The 26,014-nt window shown below is 45.1% G+C and overlaps 1 protein-coding gene and 8 non-coding genes across 9 annotated transcripts in view; 7 read left to right on the forward strand and 2 right to left on the reverse strand.

Annotated features, from left to right (window-relative positions):
* The first annotated feature begins 1,879 nt into the window (after positions 1-1,879).
* On the forward strand, positions 1,880-1,961 carry trnas-gcu (transfer RNA serine (anticodon GCU)). Its single transcript has one exon. It is a non-coding gene; the product is annotated as a tRNA-Ser (tRNA).
* Positions 1,962-3,644: 1,683 nt separating this feature from the next.
* On the forward strand, positions 3,645-3,726 carry trnas-aga (transfer RNA serine (anticodon AGA)). Its single transcript has one exon. It is a non-coding gene; the product is annotated as a tRNA-Ser (tRNA).
* A 4,882-nt stretch (positions 3,727-8,608) lies between these two features.
* trnas-cga (transfer RNA serine (anticodon CGA)) lies at positions 8,609-8,690 on the forward strand. Its single transcript has one exon. It is a non-coding gene; the product is annotated as a tRNA-Ser (tRNA).
* Positions 8,691-12,590: 3,900 nt separating this feature from the next.
* trnat-agu (transfer RNA threonine (anticodon AGU)) lies at positions 12,591-12,664 on the forward strand. Its single transcript has one exon. It is a non-coding gene; the product is annotated as a tRNA-Thr (tRNA).
* A 765-nt stretch (positions 12,665-13,429) lies between these two features.
* trnat-agu (transfer RNA threonine (anticodon AGU)) lies at positions 13,430-13,503 on the reverse strand. The gene has a single exon. It is a non-coding gene; the product is annotated as a tRNA-Thr (tRNA).
* A 2,584-nt stretch (positions 13,504-16,087) lies between these two features.
* Positions 16,088-16,179, forward strand: trnar-ucg (transfer RNA arginine (anticodon UCG)). The gene is given in 2 exon segments: positions 16,088-16,124; positions 16,144-16,179. It is a non-coding gene; the product is annotated as a tRNA-Arg (tRNA).
* Positions 16,180-21,575: 5,396 nt separating this feature from the next.
* On the forward strand, positions 21,576-21,667 carry trnar-ucg (transfer RNA arginine (anticodon UCG)). The gene is given in 2 exon segments: positions 21,576-21,612; positions 21,632-21,667. It is a non-coding gene; the product is annotated as a tRNA-Arg (tRNA).
* The window catches only part of LOC145335841 (putative G-protein coupled receptor 139), a 47,110-nt gene continuing 42,685 nt past the window's right edge, over positions 21,590-26,014 (forward strand). Inside the window, exon 1 of the mRNA XM_080181567.1 lies at positions 21,590-21,684. Coding sequence (XP_080037693.1) covers positions 21,590-21,684 — 95 coding nt within the window. The remainder of the gene's footprint in view (positions 21,685-26,014) is intronic.
* Positions 25,757-25,828, reverse strand: trnac-gca (transfer RNA cysteine (anticodon GCA)). The gene has a single exon. It is a non-coding gene; the product is annotated as a tRNA-Cys (tRNA).

Here is a 26,014-nt window from a genome sequence, read left to right on the forward strand (position 1 = left end):
GGATCAATTCCCGGTTCAGTTGAGATTGATCATGAAGGCTCCGCCTTCTCAGTCTTGCTCCTCTCCTGAGGTGTGAATCCTCTGGTTCAATCACAGCCAGTCAGCTCTCCCCATTGATGGCTCCCAGAAACAACTGGGACTGTGAACCTTGCTCGAACTTTACCGACACTGGACAAATCATATCCCTCACACATTGTTCAAATAGAGAAGTTTATTAAAAATAACTAAGCATGCGAATCGGATCATCCCTAAAATTTCATTTCTATCCCAGATTTGGAATTTGTCATTTCAGGAACAATCGCAAACAACCAAAATCCAAAGAGCCACACAGAAAAGCTCCGTGGTTGGGACACACAGCCCTCTACTGGTAGGTCAGACTCTCTCCTGTTGCTCCACAAACTCACAGCACTTGCTCTGTTTTACATCAGGGTCATGTTCGGAGAATTCAAAACCAAACCGGGAGCAGAGAGGTGAACTGTCTCTCTCTTTACTTTCTCTGGATTTACATCAAATGGAAAAGTAACAACGCATCAAGAGAAAGCAGAAAGGCAGCGTTAACCTGCGGGAGAAATGTGTCCTTTGTTACGGATGTTAAAACACAAGAGGTGGTTTGGGGAGCTGCTGTTCTTTGATGATGAGTTCTTTGAGAAGGTGACCAAAGAGGTGGATAGGGGTAAGGCAGTAGATGTGGTATATATGGATTTTAGTAAGGCGTTTGATAAGGTTCACCATGGTATGCTTCTGCAGAAAATGCAGATGTATGGGATTGGTGGTAATTTAGGTACTTGGATCAGGAATTGGTTAGCAGATAGGAGACAGAGGGTGGTGGTTGATGGTAATTATTCATCATGGAGTTCGGTTACGAGTGGTGTGCCTCAGGGATCTGTTTTGGGGCCACTGCTGTTCGTAATCTTTATTAATGATCTGGATGAGGGTATAGTTGGGTCGATTAGTAAGTTTGCTGATGACACCAAAGTCGGAGGTGTGGTAGATTGTGAGGAAGGGTGTCGAAGTTTGCAGGGTGACTTGGACAGGTTGCAGAGCTGGGCCGCGAGGTGGCGGATGGAGTTTAATGCGGAGAAGTGTGAGGTAATCCATTTCGGTAGGAATAACAGATGTGTTGAGTATAGGGCTAACGGGAGGACTTTGAATAGAGTGGAGGAGCAGAGGGATCTAGGTGTATGTGTACATAGATCCCTGAAAGTTGGGAATCAAGTAGAGAAGGTTGTTAAGAAGGCGTACGGTGTCTTGGCGTTTATTGGTAGGGGGATTGAATTTAGGAGTCGCAGCGTCATGTTGCAACTGTACACAACTCTGGTGCGGCCGCACTTGGAGTACTGTGTGCAGTTCTGGTCCCTACATTACAGGAAGGATGTGGAGGCTTTGGAGAGGGTGCAGAGGAGGTTTACCAGGATGTTGCCTGGTATGCAGGGGAGGTCCTATGAGGAGAGACTGAGGGATTTGGGGTTGTTTTCACTGGAAAGAAGGCGGCTAAGAGGGGATCTTATAGAAACATATAAGATGATTAGAGGTTTAGATAGGGTGGATGGTGATAGCCTGTTTCCTCGGATGGAGAAATCTAGCACGAGGGGGCATGGCTTTAAATTAAGGGGGGGGGTAGTTATAGGACGGATGTCAGGGGCAGGTTCTTTACCCAGAGGGTGGTGAGGGACTGGAATGCCCTGCCTGCTGCAGTTGTAAATGCGCCTAGTTTGGGGGCGTTTAAGATATTGGTGGATAAGTTTATGGACGAAAAGGGATTGGTTTAGATTAGTGGGTCAATGTTTTTTTTAAAAAATAAGACTGGTCGGCGCAACATTGTGGGCCGAAGGGCCTGTTCCGCGCTGTAATGTTCTATGTTCTATGTTCTATGCTGCATGACGAGGTGGCTGAGTGGTTAAGGCGATGGACTGCTAATCTATTGTGCTCTGCACGTGTGGGTTCGAATCCCACCCTCGTCGGTGGTGTATTTGTTCTGTCTCCTTATTGCCTGGGAACTGATGATTCGCTCAGTGTTTTGAGTTTCACGGAACCAAGATGAAGTTTGGACACACAGGCTGGAGGGGTGAATGTTCCAGAACAATTCCACATTCCAATATTTCTAATCCCATGAGAAACTGGAGCTGACGATCGATTCAAGTCAGGACCCCAGTTTTGGACAGGAGTTTGCCACCAGGTAAACATGTGGTTTCACAAGATCCAAAGCAGACTCCAGCTTCATTTGCGGCCCGAATGGCAGATTTTGTCTTTCCAGAATCGGCAGCTCAGCCATGAAAATTAGCGCCGTATTAGCGGGATTGGCTGTGCTAAATAGTCCCTCAGTGTCAGGGGGATTAGCACGGTAAATATGTGGGGTTATGAGGATACAGGCTGGGTGGGATTGTTGTCGGTGCAGGACCGACGGAAGTTCCGTAATTAAAACTAATGCAAATAACGATTACTTACTCAGAGCGGGCGATGGTGGTATTGTGGTGAGTATACCTGCCTTCTAAACTGTTGACTCGGGTTCGATTCCCGGCTATTGCATTGATAATTTATTTAGAACCTGATCGCGGCCTCTTGGACTTTAAACGGAGTGAACAAAAAACAGAGGCAGGCGCGCTGGAGTTGTTTCAGAGTAACTGAGACAGGCACATGAGTGGGTTGGAGATGGGAGGATATAGGAAATTGTTTTAAATAAGGTTCATTAGCATTGGGACGACCCTGGTAATGGAAAAGGATATGGGAAGATAATAATGTTTTTTCTCTTTTCATTCACAGGTTTAAGTCGGTCCGCCTTGTGTCCAACGAGGGGCATACACGCGATGGGTCATACTGGGGCTGCTCTTGGTTGTTCGAGATTGGCCTAGTACTTCATGTCGTTAGTGTGTGCCTAAACTGGACCAGATACTGGGCAAGATGACAGCTCAGTGACTATCGCTGTTTGCTGTGCAGACACATGGATTTGGGCCGGTGCCTGTGGGAGTTTGCACATTCTCCCCGTGCTTGCGTGGGTTTTCTCCGGGTGCTCCGGTTTCCTCCCACACCCCAAAGATGTGCTGTTAGGCTGATTGGAGGTAATAAATTCTCCCTAAATTAGTTTCCCTCAATGTGGATGGCCATAAAACAATAGATAAGGGTCATGGGTAGAGAGGGGGAACTGGTGGTATTAAAATGGCGGCGCGGGCTCGTTGGGCCGAAGGGCCTGTTTCCGGGGCTGTTTTTGTTCTTTGTTCTTAAAATAAAGGTAGCTGCAGTGTTGTGAGCGATGGTGGTATAGTGGTGAGCATAACTGCTTTCCAAGCAGTTGACCCGGGTTCCCTTCCTAGCCAGCGCATTGATAATTTACTTACAACTTTATCCACTTCCTCCTGTGTTTTCAACCGAGTGGACAAAACCAGGGCGAGCGCAACAGTTTACGATAATGAAATACAATAGAGATTTGTCTTTTTCTTTTTATTCGGAACTAATTTGTTTGTACTGAAAAATTACTGAGATACAAAAACAAGTCTCTGACCTAGTAAGTGAGTTCTCCGTCAGAGACAAAGATACAAAAGTAGAGGAACAATTTTCAGCTCACACACTGAGCTCTGTACAATAACGGTGCCTGATGAAGTTAGTATGAACGCTACTGAGGTGATTATATTAGCACACTAGCTCGTGGAGCTGCGATGGCCGAGTGGTTAAGGCGTTGGATTAGAAATCCAATGGGGTTTCCCCGCGCAGGTTCGAGTCCTGCTCGCAGCGATTATCATTGAAAGTGTTTGCTTCCGGCAGCCCCAGAGCCGGAACTCTTTCTGGTATTTTGGTGCCAAGTATGTGGATCACCATCATGCTTTCAGCTCCATGGCTCCGGGCCGAGTGCAGGAAGGTGAGCTTGAAGAGGACACCAGGGTGCCCTCGGGCTGGCATGGACAAAATAAGCCAAATGATTCAGTGCTGTTCCCTTTCTCTGGTTCCATGAGGGAAATCAGCATGTGAGCAGATTGAAAAACAACAGCGTCAGGAGCGCAAGGACAAAAAAAGGTCTCATTTCAGGGGAAGATTCTTATGGAATGACAGACAGAACATAAGAAATAAATTTCATCAGAATACACTGAATGATCATTTCAAAATGCTGCTTGGATGATATGACATCGTGTTCATTCAAACACATTGCTGCAAGCTGGTCATTATTGGGCGTTAGGAACTCCTGGTTATAGCAGATTGGGAATGGAAGGAGCAGCTTCACATCTGCACATTGACAGGTCAAACTGTGTCTCAGATTGACAGCTCCCAGGACAGGTTTTCCTCTCCTCTCGCTCTGTGTTGTGGATTCTCGGGGATTAGTTGAAGTTTCCCAGCTCAGTAACTGTGAAAGCCTCTGAGGCCGGCGATGCTCACAGTGTTTGTTCCCCAGATTCAGGGGGCTGCAGCCAATTAGAGCTGTGCCTGGGTTAACCCAGAGCTGGTTCAAATGGTGATATTGTTCGCAAGCTGAATTCTATTTGATCAGATGTAGATACAGATTGTGTGCACTCAGTCACTAAACAACAAGATCCCGCCTTCATATAGAGTTGATGAGAGGGGATGGAGGGATAGAGTGAGTTGGAGCAGTGAGACACAGACCGCCAGACAATGCCTCAGTGACAGAAATCCTTGTAAATTCCGGCTTTATCCAGAGAGATTCTCTTGGAGAAACAGAAGCTGCAGTCTCAGTTCTCATAAGAACATAAGATCTAGGAGCAGGAATAGGGTTCCCCTTCAAAATCATCATGGCTGATCTTTTTGTGGTCTCAGTTCCATTTACCCACCCGCTCACCCTTAATTCCGTTTTTGTTCAAAAATTTATCTATTCTTGCCTTAAAAACATTTAGTGAGGTAGCCTCAACTGCTTCGCTGGATACAGAATTCCTCAGATTCACAACCCTTTGTGTAAAGAAGTTCCTCCTCAGCTCAGTCCTAAATCCACTTCCCCTTATTTTGAGGCTACCCTGCACCACCTCCCCCCTCCTCCACCGCCCCCACCCGCCCAGTTCTAGTTTCACCCGCCAATGGAAACAACTTCCCTGCTTCTATCTTATCTCTTCCCTTCATAATTTTATATGGTTCGATAAGATTTCCCCTCATTCTTCTGAACTCCAATGAGTATACCTCCACTCTATTCAGTTTCTCCTCATATGCCAACACTCTCATCTATGGAATCAACCTAGTGAGTCTCCTCTGCACTCCCTCCAGTGCAAGTATATCCTTTCTCAAGTACACGTTACCCCACAGCACCTGCAAACCAACTCCTTGAGATTCCTGCACAAGGACACCCAGGTCCCTTTGCAGAGCAGCATGCTGCAATGTTTTCCTATTTAAATAATAGTCCATTTTGCTGTTATTCATACCAAAATGGATGATATCAGATTTACCAACATCGTACGCAATCTGCCAGACCCTTGCCCACTCACTTAGATTATCTATATGTCTTTGCAGTCTTTCAGCATCCTCTGCACACTTTGCTCTTCCACCCATCTTAGTGTCATCTGTGAATTTTGACATATTCACATTACTCCGACTCATATTGTAGCAGAGACACATTATTAATCCCACACTCAGAAACAATGCTGCATTTTGACAGAAGAGATGGGGAGAGGCAAGAAAAAAAATGGTCCAGTTCTAAACAGTGTGCAAGCTCAGAGGGGCCTGAGGTTCAGAGAGATCTTTGAGAGTGAGATGACATTTTGAACATGTCGTTCGGAAAGCGGACTGGATCCTTGGCTTCATAAGTGGAGGCGATGTTTATGCATAGAATCTCTGCATTGGAAAAGGAAGCCATTTGGCCCATCGAGTCTGCAATAACTTTCTGAAAGTTTGGTACAATCTTTGGTACAATTTTACCTGGCTAATCCCCAGAACCTATACATCCTGGGACACTGAGGGACAATTTAACATGGCCAATGCACCTAACCAGCATGCGATTGGAATGTGGGAGGAAACTGGAGCACCCAGAGGAAACACATGTAGGCACAAGGAGAACGGGCAAACTCCACACACCCAAGGCCCGAATCAAACACGGGCACCAGTGCTAACCACTGTGCCGCTTTGCCACCCTATTTGATAAAAATATGCTTCATTGTTTTATATTTTGTTTTGCCTTAATTGCTCGTCGCTGGATTCAGGGACAGATATTGAGGATTTGAGGTAAGCTGTGGAGGCACGCGATTGCTGACAGACTTTCCGACTGAAATCTTGTATTTAAAGAAACCGTTATCTTGAAATCTAACTTTGGGACTCAGCAGGGGAATTGGGTGTGTTCTTTGATTGAAAAATCGTTTCATTTTATACAAGAGAGACTCGGAGATCTCATGATCAGAACAGACACACAAACAGAGTTGGATTAGTCTGACCCGCCCGCTCCTTTCATACACTCTCTCTTCCACAATATTCACATCTACACATTCACAGGACGAAACTTTCACCAAATGGAAGATCCGAGGACGGAAATTGTCCTTCTCCCGGCCTTTGCTCCGGATTCCAGGGGGTTAGTTAGAGTTTTTCACCTCAGTAACTGTTAAACACTCTGAGGGCCGCTCCCCGCAGATTGTCTTTCAATTCATTCATGGAATGTGGGTGTCTCTGTCTGGGTCAGCATTTATTACCCATCCCTAATTACCCTTGGGAAGGTTGTGGTGAGCTGCCTTTTTGAACTGCTGAAGTATATGTGATGTAGGATCACACCTGTTAACCAGATTCTGTGGCAATTGGACAGTGAGCCGCAGATGCTGCATCCAGGTGCTGTTGGTCAGATTCCGTGGCAAGACCCAATCATGTCTGTCCACCACCGCATCCCACCCCCCCTCTTCCCCCCAACCGCCCTCCAATTATTATAGTGATTGCAAATATCATTGTGTTTCTTTAGGGTCAATATACAAAGTATTTGTTCTCAGAATCTCTAAATTCTCCAAAACCAACATGCTTAGCAAATCAAAAACATAAAGGAACTTGGGAGTCCTTGTTCAAGATTCTCTTAAGGTTAACGAGCAGATTCAGTCGGCAGTTAGGAAGGCAAATACAATGTAAACATTCATGTCGAGAGGGCTCGAATACAAGAGCGGGGATGTACTTCTGAGGCTGGATAAGGGTCTGGTCAGACCCCACCTGCAGTTTGTTTGAAGTTTTTGGCCACATATCTAAGGAAGGATCTGCTGGCATTGAAAAGGATGCAGAGGAGGTTCAGGAGAATGATCCCTGGAATAAAGAAACTCTCGTATGAGGAACGGGTAAGGACTCTGTGTCTGCACTAGTTGGAGTTTAGAAGCATGGGGAGGGGGGTGGGTTGGAGTGGGGGATCTTATTGAAACGTACAGGATACTGCGAGGCCTGGATAGAGTAGACACGGAGAGGATGTTTCCACTAGTAGGAGATACCAGAACCAGAGAGGGCACAACCTCAGGCTAAAGGGACGATACTTTCAAACAGGGATGAGGAGGAATTCTTTCAGCCAGAGAGTTGTTCATCTGTGGAACTGTTTGCCACTGAAGGCTGTGGAGGCCAGGTCACTGAGTGTCATTAAGACAGAGACAGATCAGTTTTTGATTAATAAAGAGATCAGGGTTAATGAGAAAAGGAGAATGGGGATGAGAAATCTATCAGCATGATTGAATGGTGGAGCAGCCTCAATGGACCGAGTGGGATAATTCTGATCCTGCGTCTTATGGTCTTATGGTGATTCACTCAACTTTTCCAAATCACTCTGTCGGATATGGTGTAAGGTGGCACTGAGAGAATGGGATGGAGAGAGAATTCGGTGACTGCAGTCTGACTCTGATTCTTCAAACCAGTTAGTGCCCCCTTGTAGAAAGTGAATGTGTCTGAGAACAGGAGAAAAGCAGGTCGTGAGACAGGGATTTATTTTCCATAAAAAGTAAAACAAACTTCGAACCAGTCAGTGTCTGTCTGAGAACTGGAGGGGAGGGGAGGGGGTCTGCTCAAATAAAATTCACATCAATATTCTCATCATCCATGTGTGTCTGACGGAAAATCTAGTTTAAAATTGCTGTCCGTGGAAACTTTGTTCATATTTTTTCTAAAAGTTCTCAAAACTAATCAATGATTTCTCAGTCAGAAACAGTGGTAAAGAGGAAGCTGAACCTGTCCAGACAAGCCAAGTTCAGTTTACAAACTGCGTTATGGACACATCTCGTGTCTGGTGAAATCAGCAACTCAGTTAGTTCCGTAATTATAACGAATGAAAATAACGACCCTATAAACCAAGCGAGTGTTGGTGATATCGCGGTGGGCAGAACTGCCTTTCAAGCAGCTGGCACGGGTTCAATTCCCGGCGCCGCAATGGGAATTTATTTAGAAACTTATCCTCTTGTGTCTCGAAACAAATGGACATAAAGTTCAAACGCAACATTTGATGGTAATGAAATGGAAATAAATGTTTTATATTTTTCCCCTAAAATTCGGAATCTATTTGCTTTTAATGAACATTTTTTCGAAACATAGAAACAAGTCTCTGAACTAATAAATGAGTTCTCATTCAGAGAGAAAGATACAAAATAAAAGATGAACAAATTCAGCTCGCACACTGCTCTCTGCATCATTGCTTTGTCTGATAAAGTTAGTAGAAATGTTACTGAGCTCAGAAAAATTAGCAGCTGCGATGGCCGAGTGGTTAAGGCGTTGGACTCGAAATCCAATGGGGTTTCCCCGCGCAGGTTCGAGCCCTGCTCGCAGCGAGTCTGGTATAAAATGTTTAAAAGTCACAATTTGTCCAGAGTAGCAGCCGCTAAAATAAAATGTAACCTTCGGTGCTTCTCTTTTCAAGAAGTGGATTTGTGCTGTGGGCCGGGATGGACTCAGCTGGCGAACTGGGCCGAGTGTGCTGGAAATTCCATGAGAAAGATCATGACGAGAGAAGAAAGAGAAATAAAGCAGCATCAGGGGAACAAGGACAAAACGAGGTCTCATATCAGAGGAAGATTCTTATGTAATTACTCACAGAACATAAAGATCATATTTCACCAGAATACAGTGAATGAATGAGAACTTCAAAATGCTGTTTAGATGATATGAAATGGTGTTCATTCAAACACATTGCAAAAGCTGCTCATTACTGGGCGTAAGACATTCCTGGTTATAACAGCTTGAGAAAGGAGATTTCAGGTGGGAAAATAGGGAGGGATAATCGTTTTGGGAAACGAGATTTATTTGTAATCATAAGGAAGCAGGAAAAATTCCTGTTTAGAACCGCGTTAACATTCTTGTTGCTTTGAAGTAGGAGTGGGGACGGGATCCAGTTGTTGTGATCCATATTGTGATAAACAACCTTATCTCTGTGAAATCGATTCTAAACATGAAATGTTCACTGATTTCTCATGATTATTTAGAGTCCTTTTTGAGTAACGGTGGAAGACCGGGTAAAAGGACCTGTTTGGGGTTCATCAGCAACGAGGAAATACATTAAAGAACAGGTCCTCAGGGGTTACAATCTCTGGATTATTACCCGAGCCACATACAAATTGGCATTGGGGTGATTGACATAATGTAAAGTTCACTAGACTGAAGTCTGGAGCTGGGAGTGAAGTTACGAGGAGTGATTAGAAAAATGAGGGCCTTTTTCTCTGGGGTTTAATTACATTTTTCAGGATGTGATGGTGGGGGTAAAGAGAGCCGAATGATTCCTGCTGGCGGAGGCTGGGGGAACCCTGAGACCTGGTTTCGGGGGAGGATGGGTAGAGAGAAAGAGGGACAGAGTTTAACTCCCAGGAGAGAAGCTGAGTAACACTTGAGGCCCCTCCAAGTTTTGGAATCTTGCCCTCACCCAAAAGGGAATTAGTGAATTGTTAACCCGGGATCGATATCTTCTTGTTAACAGTGGTTATTAAGGGTGACGGGGTAAAGGGGTGAAGGTGGAGATTGGAAACAAAACCGCCTTCATCTTCCCGAATAACAGGGCAGGCTCGAGGGACTGAATGGACTCGTCCTACTCCCACCCCCTGTGAGCAGATATCTCAGAGCATTTTAGTGAGTGCAGAAGGTTACAGAGATAGGCAGGGTTGTAGTGGCTGGTGGTGGTAGGAGAGGGAAAATAGTTGTAATTGCTGGAGGAGGTTACAGGGAGAGGGAGGGGTGTAGGAGCTGGAGGTAATTATAGAGATAAGTAGGGTTGTAGTGAGTGGAAGGCTTTACAGAGATAGGGAGGTCCGTAGATGCTGGAGGAGGCTACTGACCTATATCTGGGTGGACAGGTTTCAATCTCAAAATTTGCCAAAGGTGCAAAACCTGAAAATATTCTGAACTTTAATAAGAAGGATATTGATAATCTTCAAGAAGATGTAGACAGGCGGGTGGAATGGACAGACACGTGACAGATACAACTTAATTAACGTAAGGAAGTGTGAAGTGAGACATTTTGGTCCGAAGATCAAGGAAGACGATATAAAATAAAGCGTACACCTTTACCCTTCCTAATCCCCATTGCACCTTTACTACGCTGAGATGCCACAGTCTCTTCACAGATCTCAGAACTCATGAATATCCAGCCTGAAGTCTGCATTTCACCGTCTACTTGTACAGTGATCATTAAACATTTGGCACTCCAACTTTCCTTGGCATCTTCTGACACGATTTCCTGCTCCGTCTGACAACTCAGTCAATGTCGCATCTTCACTTAGTGCCCTGCCCATGGTAGGATTATCCTGCCCGGCCCCCATAGTGTTTCACCTTGCTCAGTTGTATTGCCCAGATTACATCGCTCCAACTTAGCAGAGTGGCGCAGCGGAAGCGTGCTGGGCCTATAACCCAGAGGTCGATGGCTCGAAACCATTCTCTGCTATTTCGCTTTTAGCAACAGAAAAAGGGTTCCATGGCGGCTCCTTCAAAATGATTTGTCATTTCCATCCAGGGTGCAATAACTTTCTTCCGCTTCTCGCTACTAGTTAACATTTGAATGAGTAACAGATCACTGAAATGTCATTTACTCACAAACAGACACAAGCTGTAAATGTTGCAAAGATACACAAGCCGAGGTTTTTTTTTCCCCTTGGAGCATAACTATAAGGTTCATGGTGGGAGATATAGGAGTGATGTCCGAGGTAGATTCTTCACTCAGAGAGTGGTTGGGGTGTGGAATACACTGCTGCTGTGATAGTGGAGTCGGACACTTTAGGGACTTTCAAGCGGTTATTGGATAGGCACATGGAGCACTCCAGAATGATAGGGGGTGGGATAGCTTGATCTTGGGTTTGAACATAACTCGGCACAACATTGAGGGCCGAAGGGCCTGTACTGTTCTATGTTCTATGTTCAAGAATCATCCCTTGAATAAACACTGCCACCTTTCAATGTTTAGCGGGTGAGTTTCATGAAGAGCTGAGTGTGATTCCCGCCTTTCTGCTTCTGTACAAATTTAGTCAAAGGAAGATTATACAAATATATCTTCAATTCTCCTTGTCTTTCACAAAGAACTGAGCGTGTGTTGGATACAGTTTCAACAGTAGCTTTAAAAAGATAGAGAATGGATTTACAAATTTAAAACCCAAGGGTGACATCAATGCCTGAAGTGGTTTTCAGGCTGTGGCGACTAGAATAACAATGCACATTCTCAATTTGAATTGTTCAAAATCATAGAATGGAGCATCCATTGTGGATGAAAGGAAACTTTAAACTGTGCCGCTGTGCTGTGCTTCAGGAGCTGGTTTTACACAAATCTCCGTTAATGAGATGTTGCCTCACCTGCTGAGCATTTCCAGCATTTTTTTTTGTCAGATTTCCAGCTCCCAGCTTTGCGTTGTGTTCTGTACAGGTGTTTAACTGGAACAGGGAACAGGTTCTGATCAGCCCCGTGACAGATAGAGTAGAATGTATCTCCCAACTATCAGGCCTGCGAGATGAGACTTCAAGCTGTACAGGGGAGTGAGGAAGAGAGAGAGGGAGCATCGTTCTGTGAGGGACAGATTTCCTGTATAGAGGAGGAACAGGTCTATATTTCCACAACTGTTTTAACAGACATCAGATGTCCCAACGTGAATTGCGATCAATGAAGTCCTTCTTAACAGTCCTTAACCTTTTAACTCTGAGATTATTGAATTTATCAATAGTTTCCACATCGTCAAAAATCCATCTAAGGACAAGTAAAGTAAAATTTCAGCCTGTGTCTCTGTGTCGCGTTGGTCTTCCAAATGATGGTAATTCAGTCACTTAAAGGTTGTGAGTTTGAGTCCCACCACAATCGGATTATGGATCAGGTTAGTAACAAACCAGTTGCTGCTTCATTGATGTGATTCACCTTCGGCACCGACATTTCCTGCTCTGCCATCTCTCCATGCTGTTTCTGTTAACCCGGCTCCCAGGGAAACCACTGACTCGAGAATAAATCGCAAACCTTTCCTAAAGTTTGACACAACGTTCGCTGGTTGGGTGAGAAATTGTAACATCTTTTTCAATTAGATATTTCATTTCTTTTGGAAGATAAATAAGATTAAGGAACGCAGACACGCAACAACAACTTATAAATAACTACAATCAATAAATAAATACCAGTGTCCTACAACCTGGCAGTGTCTCCTTTTTCACAAATACCACCAGATCTGGAACGTATTTCCAGCATTCCGCTGAACGCACCCACAACGGCCGCAGGCTCTGTGGCTTAGTTGGTTGAAGCGCCTCCCTAGTAAGTAGGAGATCCTGGGTTCAAATCCCAGCGGAGTCTTGACTTTTTCAATGTTATTCTGATGTTTCTGCTGCGCTTGTTCTTCTGGGTCCCAATGGGCGTGGGTTTGGAAGGTGCTGCCAAAGAAGCTTCACTGAGTTGCTGCAGTGCATCGTGTAGATGGTGCACATTGTGTGTCGGTAGTGGAGGGAGTGAGTTTTTATACATGGGAAAAGAATGAAGCGGGATGCTCTGTCCTGGATGGTGCCAAATTTCTGTCGTTCTGTTCAAGTTGAATTCACCCAGACAAATGATCTCAGGAATCAAGGTGATTCGATTTCCTCCCACATTCCAAAGATGAACAGGTTGAATGGATTTGGCCATGTTAGATTGTCCCTTCGTCCCCAAGGTATTTGTATCAGTAGATGCGCGGAGTGGGTGTGTGGCACTGCGGGGATAGATCCTATGTGCAATCCGCTGTCGGAGGGTCGGTGGACGGTCGGTACAGGCTCGAAGGGCAGAATGGTCTCCTTCAGCACTGTCGGGATTGTGTGTTTCTCAGGCCATTTGACTGTGTTCGGAATGCCCTGAGAAAATAATGGAAATCTGTGTTGGTAGAACATTGAGTATATTTAGATGATTTTTTTTTACTGCAAGATGATGAAAATACCTGGATCATCTCAACAAATAGTCGAGATATTTGTGGGGAGCCTCGAAATTTTAACAACGTTGGAGATTATCCACTGTGAAGGGAAAGGCAAAACTGACAAGCAAAATGGATTTTGTGACTGGCACAATTGCAAACATCATTGGGAAAAAAATCCAAGGCTCCGCTGGGATTTGAACCCAGGATCTCCTGCTTACTAGGCAGGCGCTTTAACCAACTAAGCCACAGAGCCTGGCACTGCTGGCGGTGGGATCAGCGGAATGCTGGAAATATGTTCCAGATCTGGTGGTATTTGTGAAAAAGGAGATACTGCCAGAATCGGAACGTACCTGTGAACTATCCGACTAAATATTGAACGGTTTAACGTGAGCTGGGTCCACTTACTGTTTTCAGACACACATTTGGTGTAAAATTAGAGATGTGATTCACACACACAGTTTTCTGCTCTGAAGGCAGCTGTGCTCCTTCTGTCGCACGAATTGATTTAAAAAAGAAAATACTTTATTCATACGGGGCATGTGTGTCACTGGCCCGGGAAGCATTTATTGTCCAAATTAATTGTCTTTGAGTAATTGGCGATGAATTCATTCTGGAGACACTGCAGTCCATGTGGTGTATGTACACATAGACTGCTGTTAGGGAGGGAGTTCCGGGATTGTGAGCCAGCCATGGGAACGGTGATATGTTTCCAAGTCAGGATGATGTGTGTCTCGGAGTGGAACTTACCGGTGGTCATTGTTCCTCTGCATCTGCTGCCCTTGTGCTGAGAGATTTCTTGGGTTTGGATGGTTCCTCGCGAAAGAGAAAAAAAAAAACAGTTTCTGAAGTGGGATTTGAGCCCAGGCCCCGAAAGAAGACTGCGACCTGAACACAGCATCTTAAACAGATCGGTTATCCTGACTACATCCACCAAGGTTCAAAATCTGTGCACAAATCGAATTGAATTCCATCTTTGTAGCATTTACATTTCAAACTCGATACGTTTCTTTCCCCCAATTTTTGAACCCCAGCCAGAGGCCTGTATCTGAGTCCCATCCTCCCCCAAGCCGCCGGGGGGTGAGGAGCTTCTCATTGCTGCATTGCTCTGTTTGCTCAAATCAACAAAGACCCAATTCCCGCCCTTCCTGTTCCTTACAGGAAGGTGTTGAGAGTGTCAGATCTGAGCAATGTGAAGTATCCAATTGGAGAGTTACATCCTGGCCACAGGAATATCTCTCCACAGCTGCTTTCGGAGCTGCTGAATATTTCCAGCATTTCCTCTTTCTGATTTTGTGTCTTCATTACAGGAGTTCATTTACTGACAACCCAAAACTTGTCCCTCGGGCCCAGCTCCAGTCACAGCTTTTCTGTGATCTTCAAACGGACAAGTTCACTCTTCACTTTCCTACACACATGCTTTAAAATCGGCTGGTCTCACACTTAGCACCCTGCGGCATCGCCTTCAAACCTCACCCCACCCTTCAACCGCCCACCAGGGCCTCAGAGGTACAAGTACTTCTTAGGAATTGACAAAGGCAAGGGGATTACTGTGTTTGTGAGGGCATATAAAAGATTAATCCACACTCACAAAGAGACTGTGAGAATCTCTCTCCCTCTCTATTTGATCAAAAGAAGATACAGATTGTCTGCAGTCAGTCATTATCCAACAATATTCCCCCTTCCTATACAGTTACTGAGTGGGGGTGGAGGGATAGACACCGATAGAGTGAGTGAGGGCGGTGATAATTTATCAGATAATATATCAGTTACAGAAATCCTTGTAAATTCCGGCTTTACCCGGAAAGATTCTCTTGGAGAAACAGAAGCTGGAGTCTCATCTCTCACAGATATTGTAGTAGAGACATATTATTAATCCCACACTCAGGAACAATGCTGCATTTTGACAGAAGATATGGGGAGTGGCAATAGAAACTGAATGGTTCAGTTCTAAACGGTGCGCAGGTTCAGAGTGACCAGAAGTTCAGAGATATGTTTGAAGGAGAGAGGCCATTTTGAGGGAGCCGTCCGGAAGGCGGATTGGATGTTTGGCTTCATAAATTGAAGCATTGAGTATAAAAAATGGAACGTTCTGCTCAATCTTTATAAAGCTTTAATATAGTGCATCTATTTTAGGATTGTACCCAAACCGGTAATCACACTTTAGAAAGTGTGGGAGGGTCCTGACGAGGGTGAAGGTGAGATTTACTGCTTTGGATCCGTCGATGATGGATTTTAGCTCAAAGGTTTGACTGGATAATTCGGATTTTATCTCTTTACAGCTAACGGGATTGAGTGGTGATGTAAGAGACGTGTAAAATAAAATAACATATTGAAGCAAGGTACAGAGGGGGAAGTTGCTGCATTAGCTGCTGGCAGAAGTATTCAGGAACTGGCATTGAAGATTGAAGACAGGATGCGTAGGAGGCAGAGGATCCCCACAGTGCGGAATGAGGCCGCACCGACCATTCTGCACCAACTCTCCGACAGAGAATCCCTCTCTGTAACCCCACCTAATTACCCTACTAATCCCCCTGACAATAAGGGGGAATTTAGCCTGGCCAATCCGCCGAATCTGCACTTCGTGAGAGGTGGGAGGAAACCGGAACACCCGAAGTAAACACACACACACGGGGGGACCGTGCAAACTCCACACAGACAGGCAGCCAAGAATGTTGGAAATGATCTTCAGTTTTCTGCCAGTTACAAACACTGGGGATTCCCCCTTCAGTTTGTGGCATCTGGGAATCAGAGAAACATCCAAAAAGAGAACTGAGAATAAATATAACCTCGGTAGGTCTTCACATGGTACTGACATTCGGACGACGTACTCATGTGTCGACCGCGTGGCCTAATGGATAAGGCGTCTGACTTCGGTTACTGTGATAGTGAAGGTATCAGAAGATTGCAGGTTCGAGTCCTGTCGCGGTCGTTTTATGCAGAAATCTGGTCGAAGTTCCCAAAAAAAGAGATGTCCTTCTTCAGCTGAAAGCTCTGCATTTTCTTGCAAACATTGCAGGGCTCTTTCTCAGAATGTATTTCCTTTTTGTTTTGTTCATTCAATTTTTGAATCTCATTATTTTATCCTCCGCCCCAGAAATCAATCTTATCTTTGAGACCTTAATAAATTGTTGATGCTCCCGAATGGAGCAACAGGCTTTGATGCAATCTGTTCAATAGAATTCTGTGGAGGGAATTCTAATCTCCTCAGGAAGGGGTTTGATAATGAGCTGAATGAACTGTTTCTGTTTTCAGGAATGAAAGGTGATGTCACTGGGCTGGTAATCCGGAGACCCGCACTAGTATTTGGGAACACGGAGTAAATCCCACTGCGGCAGCTGGTGGAATTTCAATTCATTGATGAAGTCAATCTGGAATTGAAAGCTAGTCTCAGTAATGGTGGCCTTGGAACTACTGTCAATTGGAGTAAAATATGATCTGGTTCATCGGTGCACATTAGATGAAGCCGTTTGCCCTCCTTACCTGGTCTGGCTGACATCTGACTCCAGACCCAGAGCAATGAGGGTGACTCTTAACTGCCCTCTGAAATGGCCGAACAAGGCACTTTCATTTGAAGGGCAATTAGAGGAGGGCAACAAATGCTGGTCCTGCAGGCGACACCCACAGCCCATAAAAAAACAAGAACCATTAAGGAGAAAGAGAATGCTCTGCCGGTAACAAATGCTGACATTCGGTACCGTGTTTTATCGTTTGACCGCCTGGCCTCATGTCGAAGGCGTCCGGCTACTCTAATAGTCGTGGAAATAGTATCAGAAGATTGCAGGTCCGAGTCCGATTGTTTTTCTGCAGAAATCTGGTCGAAGTTCCAGAAAAACGAGATGGCCTAGTGACGGATTTTGAATCTCGATCCTTTTCTCCAAAAACAACAAGGCTGAGGGTGGCCTGATGTTGGGCTTTAAATTAATGAAAGATTTTGTAAAAAATCATTTCGATAAAATGGACCAGAGCAGGGCGGATAGGAATGTATCTCACTCTCTCACACATGCCATTGATAGTCGATGGTTTTAGCACAATGATGTAAATGTGACCAGTGTATCAGCGAATCCTCAGAGTGTGAGAGACATCCCATCAGTAATGTTTCCCCAACACCCTCCAGATTGAAGGGAGGCAGCATTCATGCTGATGACTGGGAGGAGTTTGTTACAAATCGTTGAAGATGGCCAAAACCTGTCCCCCAATCGGCAGCAGGCTTTTATGAGGCAGAATGGAGGCAGAGAAGACAGTAACAGAGAAGAAAGCTCTGTGGGCTGAGAATGGTCCTGTTCACTCACATGAAGACCCATAGCAGAAACTCATGGCCCTGAATGGATGTCATCCTCGAATCGAGGGACCGACAACGATAACAAAATACAAAGAACAAAGAACAACACAGCACAGGAAACAGGCCCTTCGGCCCTGCAAGCCCGTACCGCCCATTTTAACACTCAGTGAGTGCCTCATTCCAATCCTTCTTCTACCCACGACCTTTGTCTACATCTCGTGGACTCCACCATAAAGGGGTGCAAATTTTGGGAATGAAATGTGCGCTAGATTAAGGGAGATCCAATTTAGGGACGATTTATTAACACCAATCAGCCGAAAAGCACGTTTTTGGGGTGTGGGAGGAACCCGGAGCACCCGGAGAAAACCCACGCAAGCACGGGGATAATGTGCAAACTCTCACCGACATTGACCCAAGCCGCCCTGATAACCGTCCCTGGCCGACAAGCTGGTATATCGTGGACGGCGCGGTTGCACAGTGGTGAGCACTGCTGCTTCACATCTCCAGGGACATTGGCTCGATTCCCGGCTGAGGTCAATGTCTGTGTGGAGTTTGCACATTCTCCTCGTATCTGCGTGGGTTTCCTCCCATGGTCCAAAGATGTGCGGGTTAGGTGTGCACTCAGTCACTAAACAACATCCTGCCTTCATGTCGAGTGGATCAGAGAGGGTAAAGGGATAGACAGAGACAGAGTGAGTCAGGACATAGAACATAGAACATAGAACATTACAGCGCAGAACAGGCCCTTCGGCCCACGATGTTGCGCCGACCAGTTACAAAAACAATGACCCACTAGCCTATACCAATCCCATTTCGTCCATAAACCTATCCAGAGATCTCTTAAACGCCCCCAAACTAGACGCATTTACAACTGCAGCAGGCAGGGCATTCCAATCCCTCACCACCCGCTGGGTAAAGAACCTACCCCTGACATCCGTCCTGTAGCTACCCCCCCTTAATTTAAAGCCATGCCCCCTCGTGCTAGCTTTCTCCATCCGAGGAAAAAGGCTATCACTATCCACCCTATCTAAACCTCTAATCATCTTATATGTTTCAATAAGATCCCCTCTTAGCCGCCTTCTTTCCAACGAAAACAACCCTAGATCCCTCAGTCTCTCCTCATAGGACCTCCCCTCCATACCAGGCAACATCCTAGTAAACCTCCTCTGCACCCTCTCCAACGCCTCCACAGTGAGATACAGACGGCCAGATAATGTCTCAGTGATAAAAATCCTTATAAATTCCGGCTTTATCCAGAACTTTTCTCCTGGAGAAACAGAAGCTGCAGCCTTAGCTCTCACTGATATTGTAGCAGAGACACAGCCGTCCTGCTTTGAACTATTGCTCGAAGATGTTCACTGTTGTTGTCTGTAAATTGTTGCATGTTGTGTTAAGATGTTCCCTCTTCTTGTGTAAGGCTCTGGTTGCAGAAAAAGCCATTTACTCCAGATCGAGGTTTTTCGGGGAAAAGGGAAGCCAAATAACAGTTTGTGTTCTCCAGGTAAAAGTCACAACTGCTTCATAGTTACCGTGAAGTTGTTTCATCATCACTATGAGCAAGAATAGCAGACGATGGTTTACGATCCATCGATCGCTGGGTTATGGGCCCAGCACGCTTCCGCTGCGCCACTCTGCTGCGGCAAAAATTTCACTCTGCTGCCCATCAATGTAGTCAGACAGATGGTCACTCCTTTGTCGTTTAATAGGGACACCAGTGTGAGGAGGCATCACTGCATCACACCGAGAATACAATAGACAGAGAAAAACACACAATAGCAGCATGAGAGACTGCTTGGACACATGGAACGACAGACAAAGTGTTGCGAAACCGGCAAGATACGGAATTGGAGAGTCGATCACTATTTTAAAAGGAATTTTCTGTTGCAAATGCATGTTTGAAAATGTATTTCCTGCTGTGTAACTGTGCTCTCCGTTGTTGAGAAATGTTTTCTGCTGTTGTCTAAAATGCTTTCCCGGTTGTGTAAATATGATCCATCTTGTGTCAATATTTTTAAAATACTCTCTTAATATATGCCCTGTTCTGTAAACGTGTTCCCTGTTACATAAGAACATAAGAAATAGGAGCAGGAGTCGGCCATCTCGCCCTTCGAGCCTGTCCCGCCATTCAATAAGATCATGGCTGATCTGAAGTGGCTCAGTTCCACTTTCCCGCTTTCTCCTCATAACCCTTAATTCCCTTGTCTATCAAAAACCTCTCCACCCGTGACTTAAATATATTTAGCGAGGGAGCCTCCACCACTTCAATGGGCAGTGAATTCCAGAGATTCACCACCCTTTGAGTGAAGAAGTTCCTCCTCAAATCTGATCTAAACTGCCCCCCACCCCTTATCTTGACGCTGTGCCCTCTAGTCTTGCTATCCTTTCTGAGCGGGAAGAATCTCTCTATCTCTATCCTATCTATCACCTTCATTATCTTATATGTCTCGGTAAGATCCCCCCGTCATCCTTCTAAACTCCAACGAGTACAAACCCAGTCTATCCAGTCTCTCTTCATAGGCTAACCTCCTCATCTCAGGTCTCAGCCCAGTGAACCTCCTCTGCACTGCTCTGTTGTGTCAAAATATTCTCCGTGAAGATGTTTTCCGTTTTGCTAATGTTAATTATCTGATCTCATGATATTCCATGTTGGGTTAAAATGTTGTCTGTTGTGTTAAGATCTTCTCTGTTCTTGTATAAAACTCTGGTTAAACTGGAAGTGGATCACGATCGCCCAATTTCGACTGCCTTTTACCCTCTGTTCGGGATGTGATTGGGTGATTCATATTGTATCCAACACATGCATGTGAGTGAGATTTGTTCTGTGTCTCTCCGTCTCCGGTTGGAGTTGCGAGTTTTTATTTGTTTTATTCATTTCGAGAGGTGGGTACCACTGACTAGGCCAACGTTCATTGCCAATCCCTAACCGGCCTTAAGTATGTGGTGGTTTGCTGCTTTCTTAAACTGCTGCTGTCCCTGAGGTGAGGGAACAACCACGGTGCCGTCAGCCTAACAGTGGAGAAACAGAAGCTGCAGTCTCAACTCTCACTGATTTTGTAGCAGAGACAAATTAATAATTCCACACTCAGGAACAGTGCTGCATTTTGACAGAAGAGATGGGGAAAGGCAATAGAAACTGAATGGTCCAGTTCTGAGCAGTGTGCAGGCTCAGGGGGACCTGAGGGTCAGAGAGATCTTTGAAGGAGAGAGACGATTTTAAGAGAGTTGTCAGGAAGGCGGATTGGATGTTTGGCTTCATAACTGGAGATACTGAGTATAAAAACTGGGAAGTCCTGCTCAATCTTTATGCAGCTCTGATTAACTGTAGCTGTTTTAGGATTGCCCCCAGATCCGGGAACCAGACTTTACAAAGTGTGTGAGAGTCCTTATGAAGGGGGAAAGGAGATTTACTGTTTTGGATCCAGCAGTGAGGGATTTTAGCTCCAAGGTATGGCTGGATAACTGGGAGTTTCTCTCTGTGCAGCAAAAGGGATTGAGTGGCGCTGGAAGAGAGGTGTAAAAGAGTAGAACATATTGAACTAAGGTTCACAGGGGGATATTGCTGCATTAGCTGCTAGCAGAAGGATTCGGGGACAGGCATTGAAGATTGAAGACAGGAAGTGCAAGAGGCAAAGCATCCCGACAGTGTGGAAGGAGGCCATTCGGCCCAGATATTCTGCACCGACTCTCCGACAGTGAATCCCTCCCTGTCACTCTACGTAATTACTCTACTAATCCGCCTAACAGTAAGGGCCAATTTAGCCTGGCCAATCCACCAAATTTGCTCGTCGTTGGAGATGGGAGGAAACCGGAGCATCCGAAGGAAACCCACGCAGACACGGGGAGAGCGTGCAATCTCCACACAGACAGGCACCCAAAGAATGTTAGAAGTGGACGTTAGATTTCTGCTGTTGACAAACTCTGGGGATTCCACTTAATTTTTTTGGCATCTGGGAATCAGAGAAGTAACTAAAAACAAAACTGAAAATAAATATGATCACGGCAGTTATTCACATGGCGCTAACATTTGGGGGTGACTTGCATTTGTTGACCGCGTGGCCTAATGGATAAGGCGTCTGACTTCGGTAATCCTGGTGATGATGGTATCAGAAGATTGCAGGTTCGAGTCCTGTCGCGGTCGTTTTATGCAGAAATCTGGTAAAACTTCCGGCAAACTGAGATTTCCTTCTTCAGCTGAAAGCTCTGCATTTTCTTGCAAACATTGCGGGGCGCTTTCTCAGACTGTATTTCCTTGTTGTTTTGTCCATTACATTTTCTCTCCTCATTATTTTAGCCTCCTCCGAAGAAATCTATCTTTTTTGCGTGATCTTAATAAATTATTGATGCCCCCGAATGGAGCAACAGGCTTTGTAGCAAATAGTTTAATAAAATTCTGTGGAGGAAGAGGTTTAATAACGAGCTGAGTGAAGTGTTTCTGATTACAGGGATGAAAGGTGATGTCACTGGGCTGGTGATCCAGAGGCCCGCGCTAATCTTTGGGGACACCGGAATTAAAGGAAAACATGGAAAAATTAAAATCTGACTGGGATTCCCAGTCCTGTCAGACTGTATGGTTGCTTTCCGACTTCTCAGAGATATTTTCTCTTCAATGAGTTCGCGGGAGGTAAACACTGCTTCGTCTTTCACTCGTTGTCGCCACCTTCATTGCAAAGAATTATCTTTAGGAAAAAAAAAATGCAGGGCTCGCTCGGGATTTGAACCCAGGACCTCTCGCATTCTAGTACTGTGCCTAAAGCGAGAATCATACCACTAGACCAACGAGCCACCCACGGCAACTTCGCCCCTGAACTTTTCAAAGTGTTCCAAAGTTAGGCAATTTTTTTGACCACTGAGAGATTTATTGAACAATGTTCCATTTCACTGTCTGTTTTGATGAAGTCATGATGTAGAGATGCCGGCGTTGGTTTGGGGTAAACACAGTAAGAAGTCTCACAACACCAGGTCCAATCGGTTTATTTGATCGTAAACCCACAAGCTTTCGGGGTTTGCCCATTCATAAGAACATACGAAGTCGGAGCAGGAGTAGGCCACCTAGCCCCTTGAGCCTGCCCCGCCATTCAATAAGATCATGGCTGACCTGTCGTGTCTCAGTTCCACATTCCCACCCTCTCCACATAACCCTTAATCCCCTTGCCTATCAAAAACCTATCCACCCGCGTCTTAAATATATTTAGCGAGGCAGCCTCCACCACTTCAACGGGCAGAGAATTCCAGAGATTCACCACCCTTTGAGTGAAGAAGTTCCTCTTCAACTCCGTTCTAAACCGCCCCACTTTATCTTGAGGCTGTGGCCTTTAGTCTTACTGTCCTTTCTGAGCGGGAAGAGCCTCTCCACCTCTATCCTATCCATCCCATTCATCATCTTATATGTCTCAATGAGATCTCCCCTCATTCTTCTAAACTCTAACGGGTACAAGCCTAGTTTATTGAGCCTCTCCTCATAGTTCAACCACCTCAACTCCGGCATCAGCCTACTAAACCTCCTCTGCACTCCCTCCAAGGCCAAAATATCCTTGCGTCATCACCCGACGAAGGGGCAAACCGCGGAAGCATGTGAGTTTACGATCAAATAAATTGATTGGACTCTTACCTGGTGTTGTGAGACTTCTTACCCAGTCAAAGAAGGCAGAGGATCACAATGGAAGGATTTGTTTCTGACTAGAGGGCTGTGGCAAGTGGTGTTCCTCAGGGATCAGTGCTGGCACCTTTGCTGTTTGTAACATATAAATTATTTGGCGGAAAATGTAACTGATTTGATTAGTAAGTTTGCAGACAACACAAACGATGGTGGATTTGTGGGTAGTGATGAGGGCCATCAGAGGATACAGCAGAATATAAATCAGTTGGAGACTTGGGCAGAGAGATGGCCGATGGAATTTAATCCGGACAAATGTGGGTTCATTCATTTTGGAAGGTCTAATACAAATAGGAAATATATAGTGAATGGCAGAACCCATAAGAGTATTGATAGCCAAAGGGATCTGAGTGGACAGGTCCACAGGTCTTTGAAATTGGCAATGCTGGTGGAGAAGGTAGTCAAGGAGGCATATAAGATTCTTGCATTCATCGGCTGAGACATTGAGTTTAAAAATTGGCAAGTCATGTTGCTGCTTTATAGAACCTTACTGAGGCTGCACTTGGAATTTAGTGTTCAGTTCCGACCGCCAAACTACCAGAAGAATGTGGAGGCTTTGGAGAGGGTGCAGAAAAGATTTACTAGGATGTTGCCTGCTAAGGATGGCATTAGCTATGAGGAGAGGTTCGAGAAACTTGTTTTGTCCTCACTGGAACGAAGGAGGTTGAGGGGCGAATTGCGAGAAGTCCAGAAGATTACGAGAGGCATGGACAGAGTGGATAGTCAGAAGCTTTTTTTTTCCCCCGGGTGAAAGAATCAGTCTCTCGGAGGCAAAGGTTTAAGGTGTGAGGGACAAGGTTTAAAGGAGATGTATGAGGGAAGGAGTGGTGGGTGCCTGGAACTCTTTGCCACGGATGTAGTGGAAATGGATACGGTAGTGACTTCTTAGAGGTGTATTGACAAATTCATGAATAAGATGGAAATAGAGGGATCTGGTCCCCGGAATGGAAGGAGGGTTTAGATAAGTCGGGTAGCATGATCGATGCAGGCTTGGAAGGCCGAAGGGCCTGTTTCTGTGCTGTAATTTTCTTTGATCTTTGCTCACCCAGAGAAAATCTACGCAAACACGGGGAAACATGGAGACTCCACACAGACACTGAGTCAAACCGGGAATCAAACCCGGGTCCCTGGTGCTGTGAGGCAGCAGCAGCTTCCTATCCACCCTGTCCGTTTCTTGTACACCTCAATCAGGTCTCCTCTCAGCCTTCACTGCTCTAAATAAAATAATCTGATCCAATCCAATCTCTCTTCATAGCTCAAATTCTCCATCCCAGTCTACGATCTGGTCCCTGGGAAATGGACACTGCACCCTCTCCAGTGCAATCAAATCCTTACTGTCGTGATTTGACCGGAACTGCACCCTGTCCTCCACCGGTGGCTTCACCAAAATTTTGTCCAGCTCGAACTGAACCTCCCTGCTCTTACAATCATGCATTAATATTCCATTCCTCACGCTGCATGAATCTTCACAACTCACAGACTCAAAGGGATTTCCAATGTTGGAAACATTGGAAGCTTCCTTTGTATTTTCAGGGATTTGGAATCAGTGGATCATCCAAAAATAGAACTGAAAAATGTGAAATCACATCACTTTTTGCATTGTGCTAATATCAGGGTAATATTCGACGTATTGACTCCGTGGCGTTGCCACATCAAAGGTGCGCCAAAATGCTGATGAATTGAACGAACGTTGATCTCTGGTCACGAAAAATGTCGGTACACATGTAAAGATTTCCATTTTCGAAAGTTTCAATTCTTGACAGTCTTTTATTTTTGCCGTTTTCAAAGTTAAAGAACGGCACAAGTACAATTTTACATAATAAAATTGCGATGAACTCCCCGTCGGGGAATTGAACCCCGGTCTCTCGCGTGACCGGGGGTGGATACTAACCACTATACTAACAAGGACCTACCCCACCAGCAGGCGAAACGCATTGTACCCTTGCCACTTACACTTCCGGAGCAACAACTTAGTTCTGATGAGATCAGTAATTTTCCCCAATACGGAGAACCATTTAATGCAGCAAACAGCGGCTTTAACTGACGAATTAAGACTTTTGGATTAGCAGGAAAGAGAATGAGATGGATGCATGAAGGAAAAACACAAATCAGGTGGAGACAGAAAGGTGCGTTTGCCGTTCATATCAAACTACATGTTCTTTTTAATTTTGTAGGAAAGACTTGAAGTCTGAACATGCTGGGCAATCTCAGCTGGTCTCTCTCCACAGATCATGTCAGACCTGCTGAGTTTTTCCAGTATTTTGATTTGTTGTTTCAGATTCCAGCTTCGGCAGGATTTTGCTTTTATCTTGTCTCGAAATGTGTTTTTTTTTTCCAAACGGCTGGAAGTTTCAAAGTGCTTTACAGCTGAGATGCTTTTTTTTAACTATATTGTCTTTTTATTGCCCGAGGTACAGGCGTAGATTGAGCAAATATATAAAGTATTGTATCTCTCATCGTTTTGAGATTCGTCATGAACTTTATCCAGATACAAAATCTGGATAAAGATTTGGATTCATGAACAATGAACTTTGACCAGATACAAAATCCGAGGACGGGTGAATAATTATTCTTTGAGCCTGACGTGATTTGAACACGCAACCTTCTAATGTGCAGTCAGACGCGCTACCGTTGCGCCACAAGCTCACAACTGTAAACTAATTTTTACGCCTGTGTTATGTTTGGTGAATTCAAAACTCAAACAGGGAATTGTTTCCCTCTTTCCCTTCTCGGGATTTAAATCGAATGGAAGAGTAACAGCGAACCAAAATTAACCAGAAAGTGGAAACACAACATTATCCTACAGGAGAAATGTGTTCTTTGTTCAAGAGG

This window comes from Carcharhinus amblyrhynchos, unplaced genomic scaffold (genome assembly GCF_965287045.1).
Source record: "Carcharhinus amblyrhynchos unplaced genomic scaffold, sCarAmb.v2.hapA scaffold_42, whole genome shotgun sequence".
In the NCBI taxonomy this organism is placed as follows: Eukaryota; Metazoa; Chordata; class Chondrichthyes; order Carcharhiniformes; family Carcharhinidae; genus Carcharhinus; species Carcharhinus amblyrhynchos.